This window comes from Bison bison, unplaced genomic scaffold (genome assembly GCF_000754665.1).
Source record: "Bison bison bison isolate TAMUID 2011002044 unplaced genomic scaffold, Bison_UMD1.0 scf7180017864063, whole genome shotgun sequence".
NCBI lineage: Eukaryota > Metazoa > Chordata > Mammalia > Artiodactyla > Bovidae > Bison > Bison bison.
Window position 1 is genome coordinate 3,391,252 of NW_011494635.1, and position 16,292 is coordinate 3,407,543.

Sequence of the window (16,292 nt, forward strand, 5' to 3'; positions counted from 1 at the left end):
GTGTCCGACTCTGTGCGACCCCATAGACAGCAGCCCACCAGGCTCCCCGTCCCTGGGATTCTCTAGGCAAGAACACTGGAGTGGGTTGCCATTTCCCTCTCCAATGCATGAAAGTGAAAAGTGAAAGTGAAATCACTCAGTCGTGCCCGACTCTTAGTGACCCCTTGGACTGCAGCCTACCAGGCTCCTCCATCCATGGGATTTTCCAGGCAAGAGTACTGGAGTGGGGTGCCATTAAAATTCACCTGTAAGAAGACAACCCAATTTTATTTATTTTTTTCTTTTTATTTTAATTGCAGGCTAATTACTTTACAATATTGTAGTGGATTTGCCATACATTGACATGAATCAGTCATGGGTGTACATGTGTTCCCCATCCTGAACCCCTCTCCCACCTCCTTCCACATCTCATCTCTCAGGGTCATCCCAGTCCACCAGCCATGAGCTCCCTATCTCATGCATTGAACCTGGACTGGCGATTTATTTCACATATGATAATATACATGTTTCAGTGCTATTCTCTCAAATCACCCCACCCTTGCCTTCTCCCACAGAGTCCAAAATACTGTTCTATACATCTGTGTCTCTTTTGCTGTCTCACATATAGGGTCATCATTACCATCTTTCTAAATTCCATATATATGCATTAGTATACTGTATTGGTGTTTTTCTTTCTGACTTACTTCACTTTGTATAATAGGCTCCAGTTTCATCCACCACATTAGAATGGATTCAAATGTGTTCTTTTTAATGGCTGACTAATACTCCATTGTGTATATGTACCACAGCTTTCTTATCCTTTCTTCTGCTGATGGACATCTAGGTTGCTTCCATATCCTGGCTATTATAAACAGTGCTGCCATGAACATTGGGGTACACGTGTCTCTTTCAATTCTGGTTTCTTCCGTGTGCATGCCCAGCAGTACAACTCAAACTTAAAACGGGCAAAAGACCTTAACAGACACCTCACCAAAGAAGATACACAGATGGCAAATAAGCATTTGAAAACATGCTCCACTTCATGTCATCAGGGAAATCCAAATTAAACCAACAGTAAGATACTGCTCAACATTCAGAAAATGAAGATCATGGCATCTGGTCCCATCACTTCATGGCAAATAGATGGGGAAACAGTGTCAGACTTTATTTTTGGGGGCTCCAAAATCACTGCAGATGGTGACTGCAGCCATGAAATTAAAAGACACTTACTCTTTGGAAGGAAAGTTATGACCAACCTAGATAGCATATTAAAAAGCAGAGATATTACTTTGCCAACAAAGGTCCATCTAGTCAAGGCTATGGTTTTTCCAGTGGTCATGTATGAATGTGAGAGTTGGACTGTGAAGAAAGCTGAGTGCTGAAGAATTGATGCTTTTGAACTGTGGTGTTGGAGAAGACTCTTGAGAGTCCCTTGGACTGCAAGGAGATCCAACCAGTCCATCCTAAAGGAGATCAGTCCTGGGTGTTCATTGGAAGGAATGATGCTAAAGCTGAAACTCCAATATTTTGACCGCCTTATGCGAAGAGTTGACTCATTGGAAAAGACCCTGATGCTGGGAGGGATTGGAGGCAGGAAGAGAAGGGGACGACAGAGGATGAGATGGCTGGATGGCATCACTGACTCAATGGACATGAGTTTGAGTGAACTGTGGGAGTTGGTGATGGACAGGGAGGCCTGGCGTGCTGCGATTCATGGGGTCGCAAAGAGTCAGACACAAATGAACGGCTGAACTGAACTGAACTGAACACATCTATTGGAATGGTCAAAATCCAGAACACTGACAACACTAAATGTTGGGGAGGTTGTGGGGCAGCAGAAATGCTCACTCATTGCTGACGGAAATACAAAATGGTTTTCTCACTTTGGAGGACAATTTGGAAATTTCTTACAACACCAAACACACTCATACATTATTCACAATCTTAGGTAGTCACACTAATGAATAAAAACTTATGTCCACACAAACACATGGATGTTTATAGTAATTTTATTGATAACTGCCAAAACTTGGAAGCAACCAAAATATCCTCCAGTAGGTAAATGGATAAATAAACTGTGGTCCATCCAGACAATGGAATATTATCAGAACTAAAAAGAAATGAGCTCTTGAGCCATGAAAAGACATGGAGGAAACTTAAATGTTTCCTATGCCAATCAGAAAATGCAACAGGCTATATGATGCCAAATGTATGACATTCTAGAAAAGGCAACACTACAGAGACTGTGAAATGTCAGTGGTTGCCAGGATTTGGGGAGGAGGGATAAGGTGAACAGGTGGAGCACAGGGAACCTATTCTGTGTGATACAAGCAATGGTGAATACAGTTTTCAAAACCCATATATTGGGGACTTTCCTGGTGGTCCAGTGGTTAAGATTCTATATCTCTACTGCAAAGGGCCAGGGTTAAATCTCCGGTCAGAGAAACTAGATCCCACATGTTGCAACTAAGACCCAGTGCAATATACACACAGACACCCACGTGCAGGGCTTCCCTCATGGCTCAGATGGTCAGGAGTCCACCTGCAATGCAAGAGACCCGGGTTCAATCCCTGGGTCAGGAAGATCCCCTGGAGAAGGAAATGGCAACTCACTCCAGCATTCTTGCCTGGGAAATTCCATGGACAGAGAAGCCTGACATGCTACAGTCCATGGGGTTGCAAAAGAGTCGGACAGGACTGAGCAACTGAACAATATTTAAGGTACAGTACAAAAGTGAACCCAAATGTAAACTATGGACTTTAGTTAATAATAATGTGTCAATATGGCTCACAGATTGTTCCCCATGTGCCACACCAAAGCCCAGTCTTAGTAATAGGAAATTGAGAAATCTTTATGCAGGTCAGGAAGCAATAGTTAGAACTGGACATGGAATAGCAGAGTGGTTCCAAATAGGAAAAGGAGAACATCAAGGCTATATATTGTCACCCTGCTTATTTAACTTCTATGCAGAGTACATCATAAGAAACGCTGGGCTGGAAGAAACACAAGCTGGAATCAAGATTGCTGGGAGAAATATCAATAACCTCAGATATGCAGATGACACCACCCTTATGGCAGAAAATGAAGAGGAACTAAAAAACCTCTTGATGGTAGTGAAAGAGGAAAGTGAAAAAGTTGGCTTAAAGCTCAACATTCAAAAAACTAAGATCATGGCATTTGGTCCTATCACTTCATGGCAAATAGATGGGGAAACATTGGAAAGAGTGGCTGACTTTATTTTTCTGGGCTCCAAAATCACTGCAGATGATGATTGGAGCCATGAAATTAAAAGAAGTTTACTCCTTAGAAGGAAAGTTATGACCAACCTAGACAGCATATTAAAAAGCAGAGACATTACTTTGCCAACAAAGGTCTGTCTAGTCAAGGCTATGGTTTTTCCAGTGGTTATGTGTGGATGTGAGAGTTGGACTGTGAAGAAAGCTGAGCGCCGAACAATTGATGTTGGAGAAGACTCTTGAGAGTCCCTTGGACTGCAGGATGATCCAACCAGTCCATCCTGGAGGAGATCAGTCCTGAGTGTTCATTGGAAGGACTGATGTTGAAGCTGAAATTCCAATACTTTGGCCACCTCATGCAAAGAGCTGACTCATTGGAAAAGACCCTGATGCTGGGAAAAATTGAGGGCAGGAGGAGAAGGGGACGACAGAGGATGAGATGGCTGGATGGCATCACTGACTCAATGGACCTGGGTTTGGGTAGACTCCGGGAGTTGGTGATGGACAGGGAGGCCTGGCGTGCTGTGGTTCATGGGGTTGCGAAGAGTCAGACATGACTGAGCAACTGAACTGAACTGAACTGAACTAAAAATGTTGAGAGGTTATAGGGGAACTCTCTGTACTTTCAACTCAATTCTTTTGCAAACCTAAAATTGCTCAAAAAATCCAATAATGAAAAATAATACTTGATTGATCCAAAATAAAACAAGAAAAAGGCATCAGATGTAAAAAAAGAAGTGGGCAAGGCAGAAAGCAAGTAACTTAAGAGGCTTGACCCTGATAAACTCTGATTTCGTCTGTTTAAATTCCTAGAACAGGTGAAAGGACTGAATATGGATAAGAAGTGAAGCAGTGTTGATCGACAGGGTGGGAACAGACTGGGAGGAACATAGGAGACCCGCTGGGCAGTGGAAGGTCTTCCTGATTGAAGTGCTAGTCATGGGGTCTGTACTCTTATCACAACTCAGCAAATTGTCGAGTTGGGATTGGTGCCTTTCTCTGCCTATGAATGAGAAAAATAAAAGAATTTTTTTTTTTTTTTTGCATGTGGTAAGCATGAGGATGAAAGTCACAGGCTGGTGATGAAGGACCAAAAAGACAGAAGGCAGCCTGAGATTTCCCATCTCTGGACCCTTCATCATATGAGAAAATAAACATTATGTTAATCAGGCATTATTTCGGGTAGACGAATTCACCACTGAATACTACCAGTTCACTTAACATAAAAGCAGAAGGAGAATAAAATACCCAGAATAGATATTGAAAAACACCAATTCATTTGCATTCATGTGAGAATCATTTCTAGTTCCTGCCTATTCTACACAAATGGATGTAAACACTGCGATAAGGCCCTGAAGATTAATTTGGTAGGCTACATAGCTCAGCTAAAAATCTCGTATGAACCTCATTTCCCCAGCAAAACTTTATTCATTCATTCATTCTGGTTTGTTTTCTTGTTTGTTAAGTTAATGCGTGAGTTGATTCCAGACTGTGTGACTCCAACTTTTGAAATAACAAGGCCCAAATGAATCATCTTTTCCTATGCTCAAAAAAAAAAAAAAAAAAGCCTCATGTTGAAGATCACTTGGCACATAACTGAACTTAACAGAGAGCTTTTCATTTCAGCCACAAATCAGTAAGCACCAAATCCAGTCTCCAAGCATCAAAGCCATTCTGGGCATCTGGTCAGAAGAAGCCTCTTAAAGAAAGGCCATGACATTACTGCTGACACCAGCACCTGCAGTGCCCAGGAGCTTTTCCAAGGTTGTTTTTACTTATGAATTTAAATAACACCAAAGATTGTTTCTATAGTAAAAGATGCTTCCCTAAAAGGGCAGGACCTGAAGACAAAGGATAGGGTTTGACTGTGGCCATTGCTCAGAGAGAAATGCAGTTAGATAGCTCGAAGGCAAGGGGATAAAAGAAGAAACAGGACACTGTGAAAAGAGAACACTCAGCAAGATGTGGGCGGCGGGAGTTGGGGTGGTGCAAGCGGGGGCTGGCAAAGACCACTTCTTAGTGAGGTATGTGCCCCTTCTGATGGAGGCCAGGAAAATGAATGGGATTCATGATTCCTGAGCTGCCCTGGAGGGAGGTAGAGAGAAGACTGGGAACAGAAGTTGTGTCCAGGTGCATGCTCACAAATAAACCTCCTGTGAATACCTGTGGCCAAGACTGTGAGCATCATGGTTTCATTGCCCTTGAGTAGATGTCTAAAAGCAGAATTGCCAGGTCATGTGTGTGCATGTTTAGCTTTTTAGAAACTAGCCCACTGTCTTTGACAAAGCGGCGCCTCTGGCAGTCCCGGCACTGTGCACAAGGGGTGCAGCGGAGCAGTGGTCTCTGCCAGCAGGGTGCAGTCACACCTCCACCTCCAGGACGCACAGAGGCGCCACTGTGACCAAGACAGGCAGGAAGGCCCCTGCGGGGTCAGCGAGGCCGCAGGCACACCCCTCCCTCAGATCACGTGGGCCTCGGGTACACAAGCTCTCAGGGGATGGCAGAGAGCTTTTGAGTGGTACTTGTGTGTGTTTATGTGTGTGTGTGGGTGGGTGTGTGTGTGGTGTACATGCACACATGTGTGCCTGGGGGAATACTCAAGTGCAAGAATACAGAGGTGCTCAGTTGGACATAAGTTATTATTAGAAATACCCATCATTGCTCAGTGTTCAACCTTCCTGTCTCACACAGGATGAAAGCCAGCTTGTCTCCTCAGGAGTCTACTGGTTGACACCCTGAAGTTAGCTGGAGGTGGTGAGACCTAGCAATCCAGGTGAGGCTGCAGGGTTTCACAGCCCTACTTCACCACTTGTCAGCTGGGGCCGTGAGCAAATTTCCCAGTTTGTCTGTGTTTCCACTTCCTTACCTATCAAGTGGGGAGAGTAATTCTGCCTGTTTCCCAATAAATCAGTTGCACTTTTTATCTGATAGTAGTAAAAGTTTGGTAAATTTTCCTGTCACGTTGCTTTAATAAGATGTCCCAAGAACTGAACTATTCAGGTGGCCTTCTGTTGGCCACATGTGAGATCAAGTTGTGTGTAAAACTGTGTGTGAGGCTCACCTTTCCCTTGAGTGCCTCCCAGCCTCACAGGAAGACAGACGCAGAGCCACTGAGCTATCACATCAAGAACAGAGGGGTGGGGGCCATTAAAGAAATCTGGAAAGATAGCTCTCTCCCCAAGGTCCCAGCTGCCTCCTGAGGAAATCAGCCGTGACTTGAGGAAGGAAGGGCTGTTTCTGCTCGGTGTGGGGGACGATGAGGACAGGCGGGGATTCAGCCAGACTGTTCACCAGAGACTGTGCCTGTGCTCGGGTCAACTTCCATCCTGCCACGTCTGCATCTCTGTACCTGAAGGCTTCCCCCATCCCAGAGTGGAGCCCCTTTGGAAGTACCGGGAATTACCCATCCCCCTGCAGCAGCCCCATCCACGATGGATGGAAGTCAGTCTATCAATACCCCGGCTCCCTCAGCCCTCTGGTGGAATGACATTTCCTAGTGTTTCCACAGTTGCATCGCCTCCACATGACCCTACCGTTAATGTCCATCTTTCCCATTAAACTACTTCACTGGAATCCTTGTCTCCAGGTCTGCTTCTGGAGCAAAAGGAGCCTGGAGACCAGATGGACAAGACAGCATTGGTTCAAGAGCAATAGGGACATCTTGAGTGTGGGCACTGCCCTGTGTGGAGGGAGCGGCCTGGGGTGAGGAGCCCGTAAAAGATGAAGGCCACGGACAGCATCAGAGATTCAAATAGGACCCCCATTGTGTCCCCCTGCCTGCCATTCTGCTCCAAGACCCCAGGGCAGCCAAGCATCAGACACAGAGTTATTGAGCGCCACTGTGTGCCAGGCCCAGGGAGCATCAGGGACCAGGGACCAGACAACAACAACAAAAATTGCCCTAGAGGTGCTTACATATATGTAAGTACAGGCAATAAGTCAATAAATCTTAACCACAGGAAGAAATGATACACCATGTTAGAAGGTGAGTAGTGCTTTGGGCAGGACAGGGGTCTCTGGGGTGGGGGCTAGAGAGAAAGTGAGTTTTCACAGCCACCTCAGGAGACAAGAAAGGAGAAGAGCAGGGGAAAGTCAGGAGACTCGGAAGAAGCCCCATCCAAAATCACTTCTAGAATAAGAGAGTCAAGAGAGTGGCCAGGAGGGCCTACTCCCAATAATGAGACAAGAGAACCACCCCCAAACAGATAAAGCAGAGCTCCTCTGGGGGAGCCCCCAGACCAGCAGCAGCAGTCTCCCCCAGAAACCTGCTAGAAATGCAGAGTCTCACAGTCTCCAACCCAGACTTGCCCACTCTGGGCAGAGGCCCTGTGGGGGCTCCAGGCCCCTGAGATGGAGAGAGCAGCCCCAGAGCAGGGCAGGACGGGAACACAGTGAGACGAACATAAAGAAGGCTGAAAACAAAGATATTCTAATAGAAATCATTTGTATTCATAAAACGCCACAAATTAGTGCAGTGTATCAGTTTGGAGATTTAGACAGAATGTAATTGGAGGTGAAGATGTCCAGAAGGTTGCATTTCATATTGGTAAAGAAAGGGACAATGCCAAATGCATATCAATCACCCAATCGTGCAGCTTTGCTGGTGGCTCAGCTGGTAAAGAATCTGCCTGCAATGCAGGAGAGCTGGGTTCAATCCCTGGGTCGGGAAGATCCCCTGGAGGAGGGCATGGCAACCCACTCCAGTATTCTTGCCTGGGAAATCGCATGGTCAGAGGAGCCTGGCGGGCTATAGTCCGTGGGGCCATAAGAGTCAGACACAACTGAGTGACTAAGCCATCAAGGAGAAGACAGAACTGATGGAAATACAAGGAGTGACAAAGCTGGTCCCCATGGGAGATGATGAGAAAGAGGATGGACTAGCTGGTATGATGGGTGTACAGGACTGCACCCCCACCCCCCAGTGCACACACCAACACCTTAACCGTGACCATGAGGGTGGGTACTGGGACACACAGGGCACCATGCCCTGGTTCAGAGATGACAGGTTTGACAAGGAAGTGAACATTTAGGTTTGGGACTTAATCTTTTTCGGAAAGGAAGACTCTGGAGAAAGAAGGTAAAAGGTACAATTATTTCTTTCCACCTCATAAGTCTCATTATTTTCACTGGATATTTGAACACAGAAGGAGCTCAAGAGAGCAGATGTCATGGACCCAGCTTAAGCCTTTATGATACCAGGACAAGCGTGAAACGCAGAGGGGACGAGGTAACAGTGCTTTGCAGGGAAAGGTGACAAGAGCCTGATGAGGAGGGTGTTGGTCCTCCATGGGGGTCAGCAGGAAAGAGCCTGGCTGTTCCACCGTGTGACCCGGGAGGTTAGAGATGGCATGGAGAGAAAACAGCCCTGCATGGTCTCCAACTGAAAGCCGAGATGTGCTGTTGGGGCCCAGCGACCTTCACTTTGACCTTCATCAGGCATCCCCCACCCCTTTCCCTCCCTCTCTCTCCTTCCCTTCTTTCCTCTCTGTTTATGCTCCACCCCTCCCATCCTTCCCTCCAGGCAGCTGAAATCTATGGATTTTAACCACAAGGGAGGACCAGCATCAATGGTGACAAAACTCAAATAAAAAGCCCAGCAAATAGGACCCGGGGCAGCAGCTCTTGGGGAGCTCTGGCTGCCGGCTCCTGGAGGCTCAGGCAGAATGTGGTCCCTGCTATGAAGAGAAGAGCCTCAGGTCAAGTTCATGGGAGAGACTGTTGACCTCAGGGCTTATCCTCCAACTTGACCTTTCACTCCTCTCTTTCTTCAGTTTTCACCACTCCTGGCCTTTATATCCTCTGAAAACAATGATCCAGGGTGTAAAAGAGATGAGACACTGTTGAGCGGAGGCTTTTTGGTTTGGGGTTTATTGTCTCTTCCTCCTCATATGGAATAGATTGAGGAGTCAGCTCAATCAGGATGGACTTTTTCAGTCCATGTTAAAGCCGTGGAAGGTACATGACGTGTATGTGGCTCTTTCACGTTAATCTATGGGTTTTCTGTCACAGATGTACTTGTTTTGCACAATAGGTTTAATTCTCTATACATTTTTGTGTGTGTGAATCAATCATATTTGAAAGATTTGCTAGCATTTACATCACTCTAAGTCTCTAAGAGGAATTGCTGCTAAAGTGTGGCACGTTTGTTCATGGGCTTTTCCTATAAATCAGGAAACCCTGGCCTCAAGGTTTTTCAATATGAAACAGAGGGTGTTAGGATTGTATGTATTTGTGTGTCTCTTTGTGTCTCTCTGTGTGAAAGGTGCTTTTCTGTGTGTGTGTGTGCCTGTGTTGCGTGTCTCTGTGTGTGTGTGTATGTTGGGGAGGAGGCAGCCACAGTTCTTCATATTAAGATATTATTTCCAAATGGGTTTTGTTAGTGACTAGACAGCTCAAGAATAAGTTTTATTGAGCCCTGGTAATGACTGGTTATCACAAGTGTCCAGGCCATTAGCATCACTGGAGAGCCCCTGATTCCCCATAAGCCCTGTTTTTACAAAGTCCACAGTCTGGAAAGCAAGTCGACTGGGAATCAACCACCATCTACTGTTCCGGCCTCCAGTCACGGTGAGGTTTATGTGGCAGAACATTGAGCGAGCTGTCGGCCTGTCCAATTAGTTAAATATACTGGAAAAGGTTTGGTGCCCAAGTGGTCAAAAATGCTCCTGTGATCATTACAGAATGGTGTTTGCAAATCGCACCCGTTAGACACATTTAATCCTGCACCAGGCGTCTCCCACACAACTAAAACGATGCAGGGGATAAGACAGTGGAGATGGAGGCGTGCAGCAGGGCTCAGGGTCAGAGGGCAGAGTCTAGAAGTGCGGATCTGGGCCTGGGGGCCTCCCTACAATGTCCTCCCCCCACCTCGGTGCCCTGAGGCCAGTGCCACCTCCAGTGAGTAAAGACGCAGGTTGTCGATGTATCTTTGACAACGGGCACAGGTACTTTTGAATGTAGTTCCTGCTGTGTATTTTGAGCTGTTGTGAAGCATATTAAAATATTAAAACAGATTGACAGCAATGTATTCCGGAGTTTATTAGGATATGTGGGTAACAAAGCACAAAGGATGACAACCCACTTCCGAGGTTGCCCCGAGGTGCCACTCAGCTTTTCAGAGGCCTGAGGGCAGCTCAGTGTCCAGCCCTCCCTCCCCCACCCTGGGATGAAATGACCCTGTCTAGAAAGCCTGTGATTCCAGCATCAGTGAAACAAACTTCAAACACACACATTCAAAGAGACTTAGGTGTTCTTTTCTAGCACTCAGGGAGGGACTGTTGATGTTTACAATCGCATTGAATTGTATCCTCATGCAAGACCTCACCTATGATCTAATTCTAGCTTAAGCCAAATATGCAAAAAGAGCTTTAGGCCAGGGGAATGGTGGGCAAATTCTGCTGAAAGGAAACACTTGCCCCCTTGCAGATAAGAGGAACAATGAGAGAAAGGAATTCCAGAGTTTCTTTCTAAAACGAGTGGGTGTTATCTCCATGAACAGACCAAAACACACTTCATTTTGTTTAAAAAAAAAAAAAAGCATTTCAGTGAGTTTTACTCCCGGAATCTGGAACAAACTAAGGGACTTGATTACTGAACCCATGGAGAGTTTGATCATCCTCTTTCTTTTGGTTGACAGGCTCCACAAACCACACAGATTTAAGCCTTGGGTTTTGCAGCCAGAGAGGGACAGATGTTTTCAGGGATTTTCTGTCTCTGATTTCCATGCTAACCCTATTGTTTTCAACGGTGGAAATGTGTAGGGGACATTACACCATTTTGCAGCTGCTGGAAAGCAGTGCTTTCCTGTTTTCCTGATTTAGACAATGGAGAAACTAAGAAGAAAAACAATAGGAAAAGGCTTTCCTCTATTTGTTTTTTAAAAAACTGCATCATTTTTAATTTGGTACCTTTTTCAGAGTCAAATCTCATCTCTGTTCTTAGTTTTTATAGAAATCTATATGGGAAAGACAGTAGGAATAAAAGTAGCTAACGATCAAATCCACATCTAGGCCCTGCACAATGTGCTCAAACAAAGCTCACAACCAGAACATAAAAGACACAGCTACACATGCGTGTGTGGGAGAGAGTTTCACTCCCAACTCTGCTCCTCTTGAAGGCTGCACGGAAGCACACTCACATACAGGTTTAGATTTTTATTTCACTTTTCACCTGAGCCTGGGGAAAGATGTGAAGACTAACCTTTTGGAGAGGCTGCTAGTCTATTGGCGACAGGCACTCAAGCCTGAGATGGCCTTGCCAGGCCTGGTGGTCACCACAGGCTGAGTTCCTCCCGGCTTCAGGCCAGAGCTGGTGGGTTCACCCTAAGTGCCTCTGGGGACAGGGGACAGGCACCAAAGTGACACCAGCAAGGTTACTTCTGCCTCAAGGCCACCCAGCCAAGCAGTCGTGAGTTCATCATGCAAAGGACACTCCCCAGGTTCTCCACGCCCAAGGCAAATTTGGAGAATGGCCCATCCTTGGCTGTCTACACTCCAGTTTCCCAGGGGACTGTCCTCCTGCTTCAGCCCCTCCCAATGGCCAGCAAGAGAGAAGAGCAGTGATTGTAGAGACTGTTCGTGAAATTCAGGAGCAGGCCTGTTTGAGGAGACAGTCTCAGACCTCCATCATTCCTTCCTTCCTTCCTTCCCCCAACCCCTTCCACTTTTCCTTTTTTTTTTTTTTTCAATGTGAGCTATAGCACCTTCATTTCGAAATTGGCAAAAGGCATCTACTTGGCTCTGAAGGCCAAGCATGTGGGGTGCTGACCTCTGGGGCAGAGTTTGGATCCCGGAAATGGTTTCCTCGGTCTGTCCTGCAGGGGAAGGGGAGCATCAGGGAGGGGTGCGCCAAGGGGTTCACCCCCAGTCCCACCTTCTCCAGGTGCCCAGGCCTCCTGTGCTGCTCAGGCAGCTTCTAAGGGCTCTGCCCCACAGTGAATTCTGGGCTGCTTTCCAGGGACCCAGGCTGAAGTGATGGGGACCAAGCACCACCGACCACAGCAGTCTTAGTTGTGGGAAATCTGGCTAGTGGGCACTTACAGACAAGGTTATAAATTAAAACGGCTCTGAGAAGTGTCTGCTGTTGCACAAGATCTTAGTTATACTCTCATTCTCTCTCCATCTCCTCTTGTCTTCTTTTTTTAAGGAAAAGGGCCAGAGGACACCTGTGCTGTACGCAGTACTGGGCCAGCACCCAGGGGACGAGTCCTGACTTGGTTGTGCGGTGTCCACAAGATGGGCTCAGCTCTCAGGAGGCCTCCACCACAGTGAGCTGTGCTAAATGCTGTTACAGCACCTTTTAAACTCAGCCCCTCACATCATCCAGAAACCACCAGAGCGTCCAAGCCCAGGCAGAGTGCAGAGACGGCAGGATGGCATCAAGGGCGTGAGGCCACTTGGCCCCGGAGACCAGTGGTCTTTAACCTTTGACCTCACGAATGTCGGTCTCACCAGTCAAACAGAGGGTGGAACATGGGAACATTTATTGAGACAAATTGACTCACGTAGTTTTGAAACAAACCCTGCCTTCTAACCCTAGTTTCCAGAGTCACTGTTTACTCGCTTGGTACAATTTTCCCCACATTGTTCAGATTTCATTTGCAAATAAACTGAAGACAATTAGAACCCGAAGAGCTAGAGAGATGTGATTTCTAAACGCCCTGCCTCTGCCACCTAAGTGGATGGAAACGCAAGAATGGAAAAAATATGCCTCCAGCCTGAACACGTTCCCTCCATCAGAAACAGAGCTTCTTACATAATCAGACAACAGATAGACTCAGGCTTCATCACACCAGAAGGCACAAATCATTTCAGTCCAAATTTGCCCTGATTTGTGTCCTGTTATTAGAGGTGTATGCAGGCAGAGAAGCAGTTCAAAGGGAGCCTGTTAGCACCTGACATGTCAAGTGCGATCCAGGATCAGGGGTGATATGAACTCAGTCACATTTGAATTTCAGCAGGAGAGGGAAGGAGAATTGTTAACACGCACGAAATTCCTAAACTGACACCTGACCCTCCCCCGCTTCCACACTACACACGTGTGATACCTGCACGGTTCAAGCTGCCAGGCATTTAAAGAGAAGGTTGACAACTACTTGCTAAGATTCCAGTCCAGTCTTCCAGGAGGGTGGGGGTCCTGCTTTCAATGGTCTCCTGGCTCTGAGGATGGTGGTCGCTGCCAGTGTCCAGGGGCCTCATCAGCATCAGCAGTCTGTCCCCGGCGTCGGACTATGGGAACAAAGGGGAACATATTGGAAGCTGCTGCCCCGGGGCCATGTCATCTGGACCCTGGGCGTGGGGACACGGGGCAGGGTGGCACCCCCAGAGGGCACATGTGGGCCTCGAGGTGATCCCAGGGGGGCCCAAGCCTACCCCTCATCTCTGCCTGCTGCGTGGTCACTGCCGCCCCTACCCCGCCCCCGTGCCGGCCACACTCCCCCCGGGCAACCCAGCCTCCTTCACCTGTAGGGGTTCTCCATGGCTCTGCTCTCAGCCCGCTCGGGGACCCAGGCGTAGCTGTCCGCTGCGCTCTGCGGCTGCTGCTTCTTCTCCTCCTTCTTGGCCCTGCGCTTGCGACAGACCAGCAGCCCTAAGGCCAGAGCTAGCAGGAGCAGGATGGCCACCACGGTGCCAAGAATGTAAAATAAGAGCAGCTGCTGTCCGTCTGTGCCCTGCTCGCTCTGCTTGGCTGTGAAGTCCTCGCCTGCAGACTCCCTGTGGCCGGTGGTGGCTGTGGGGTAATGGGTGCTGGGCTCCATCCAGACCCCAGGCGTCGCACTGGGGGCCAGCCTCTCCGCTGGGGGCAGGGAGGTGGGGACCCTAGCTGGGAGGGAGAGTCTCCTGTTGGAGGGCACCACTGTGGAGGTACCCTCAGGGTTGTCCCCGCTGCGACTGGACACGGTGGCAGAAGACTGGAGCTTCCCTTCTCCATTTCCCGTGTCTTCCCTAAGGGGAAACCCGGTCGGTGGTCCCAATGACGTGTGCCCCCCAGTGCAGGAGACGCCGTTGGGGTCCAGCTCCCAGCCCGGCAGGCAGCCACAGCGGAAGGACCCCTCCGTGTTGAAGCACAGGCTGTCGCAGAGGCCCCCCTGCTGGACCTCACACTCGTCCACGTCCAGGCACTGGGTGCCGTCCTCCTCAGCCAGCTCGTAGCCCTCCTCGCAGGAGCAATAGAAGGAGCCCTCGGTGTTGGTGCAGCTCTGGGCGCAGGGCGAGTGGCCAGGGGCACACTCGTCCACATCCACGCAGGCCCCCTCTTCAGGGCCGCCAGGCTCAAAGCCCACCCAGCACTCACAGCGGAAGCTCCCAGGGGTGTTGACACAGTCCTGGGCACAGGGGTTGTCCCGGCACTCATCCACGTCCACACAGTCCCGCTGAGTCGAGTCCAGCTGGTAGCCTGGGGGACAGTGGCACGTAAAGTCTGTTCCGAGGGACCCGGGGAAGCACGTGGCCTCCCCTCCGCACGGGCTGGAGCTGCAAGGGTTCCGAGAGGCGCAACTGACCAGGTCGTCCAGCAGCCGGAACCCCGGCCGGCAGCCGCATCGGAAGGAGCCATCCCCGCCCTCGAAGCAGTCCTGCTGGCAGCCTCCATTGTTGAAGTCGCAGCCGAACTTGGGGCTCACACAGAGGGGCCCTGAGCTGTCCCAGTCAAACTCGCTGGGGGCCTTCTCCTTGCACAGGAAGTAGTGCTGCCTGCCCTCATTTCCATCCTCACAGGCCACGGTGGCCATCGAGGCAAAGGGCACGGCCTGCAGGGAGGAGCTGGTAGCCTGGAAAGGGGTCGTGTAGTTCACCTGACCCGGGCCCCCCAGGGTCAGCGGCCGGCACATGCCTTTGAAGCTGAACTTGCACACAAAGCCCTCGATGTTCATCCCAGGAAACCCGGAGTGCCCACAAGGACCATCGACCCACTTGGAGAGGCTGCTGGCCAAGCCCGGCACAGACAGGTCCAGAATCAGGGACACGCAGCGCCTGTGGGTACAGGTGCTCCTAACTTCTTTGTACCAGTTGTTGTACTGTGAGTCCTCCCCATCGCCCAGCCAGCTGAAGCCCTTCAGAGGTAGGCTGCTGTCCGAGCAAGTGCCTTTCTCTCGCTGGAGCCCAATCCAGAATTTCGGGCGTTCTTGCAGGGGCGGCCCCAGCAGCAGGAGCTGGGTCAGGGCACCCTGGATGTGCCAGGCCTCCTCCTCACTCTTCACCGTGGCCAGATTGCCCCCTTTCTTGCTGCAGTGGAGCTGGGCATCCTCCGCACTCAGCTTGTGCCTGTGGGCCGTGTAGCAGGCAGACCCTGCGCAGACCACGGCCTCCCAGTCAGTGGTGTTCTCTGCCCGGGACTGGATCGACAGCAGCAGCAGCAGCAGCAGCAGGCCAGCGGAACTGGCCATCGTGGCCTCTGTGTCCCTCTGGGTGGGAGGCTGACGCCCCGGCGGTGACAGCGGCAGCCCAAGCTGAGCTCCGAGGGGAGCCGAGGGCTCAGACGTGGACGCTCCGTCACAGAGAAGGACACAAAGGCTGAAGGCTTTCCGCGGCCCCCTGACCCAAGGCGCATCCTGCCGCTGCACTTCTTATTCCTCACCGGATACAGGGGCTTCCTGTGCTGAATAGCTTCTGACTCCTGCAGCCTTCATCACGGTTTTGTTGTGCATAAAAGGAGCCAGGCAACGTCGCTGGGTGCGGGCTAAGGAAATGCAGCGGCGATGGGGGTGGGGAGACGTTTGTGGCTTGCATGCACCAGCGCCTTTATTTGGGGGTCCCTCCTCCTTCCATGTGAGGGCACGCCGCGGAGTGAGGAGAGATTTGGAGGGGGCCAGGAACTTGAGAAACTCACTTCATAACCCATAATAAAATTCCACTTTGGTTTGCAAACAACCAGAAGAGGAAAAGAAAAAAAATCCTCAGACTTGAGACACGACGGTTATAATTTTCAGCCTTTTTTAGAAGCAAACTGGACTCTCCTTTTGCGCGCTCATGTTCCCTTTGGCTTTGAGAGTCTTTTTTCTCTTGTGTCCCCTCATCGTGAACTTTAAATAGATAGGCAATTTTAAAATAGGAACTGGGCCGTGGGAATGTCTGAGTTTC

General features: G+C 49.3%; 1 protein-coding gene across 1 annotated transcript; it reads right to left on the minus strand.

Moving 5' to 3' along the window:
* Nucleotides 1-10,242: 10,242 nt before the first annotated feature.
* Nucleotides 10,243-16,292, minus strand: CD93 (CD93 molecule). Its single transcript, XM_010836343.1, has 2 exons — nt 13,677-16,292; nt 10,243-13,442 (listed from the first exon to the last, which is right to left on the minus strand). Exons 1-2 carry the CDS (start codon nt 15,596-15,598, stop codon nt 13,418-13,420), a joined length of 1,947 nt encoding a protein of 648 aa, XP_010834645.1. The 5' UTR covers nt 15,599-16,292; the 3' UTR covers nt 10,243-13,417.

Bases quoted from the DNA above. Each gene is read 5' to 3' on its own strand.
- CD93 (XM_010836343.1), bottom strand. From the start codon at position 15,598: ATGGCCAGTTCCGCTGGCCTGCTGCTGCTGCTGCTGCTGCTGTCGATC. The intron at 13,443-13,676 runs GTGAAGGAGGCT...TTGTTCCCATAG, and splicing joins GCCATGGAGAACCCCTACAG to TCCGACGCCGGGGACAGACT.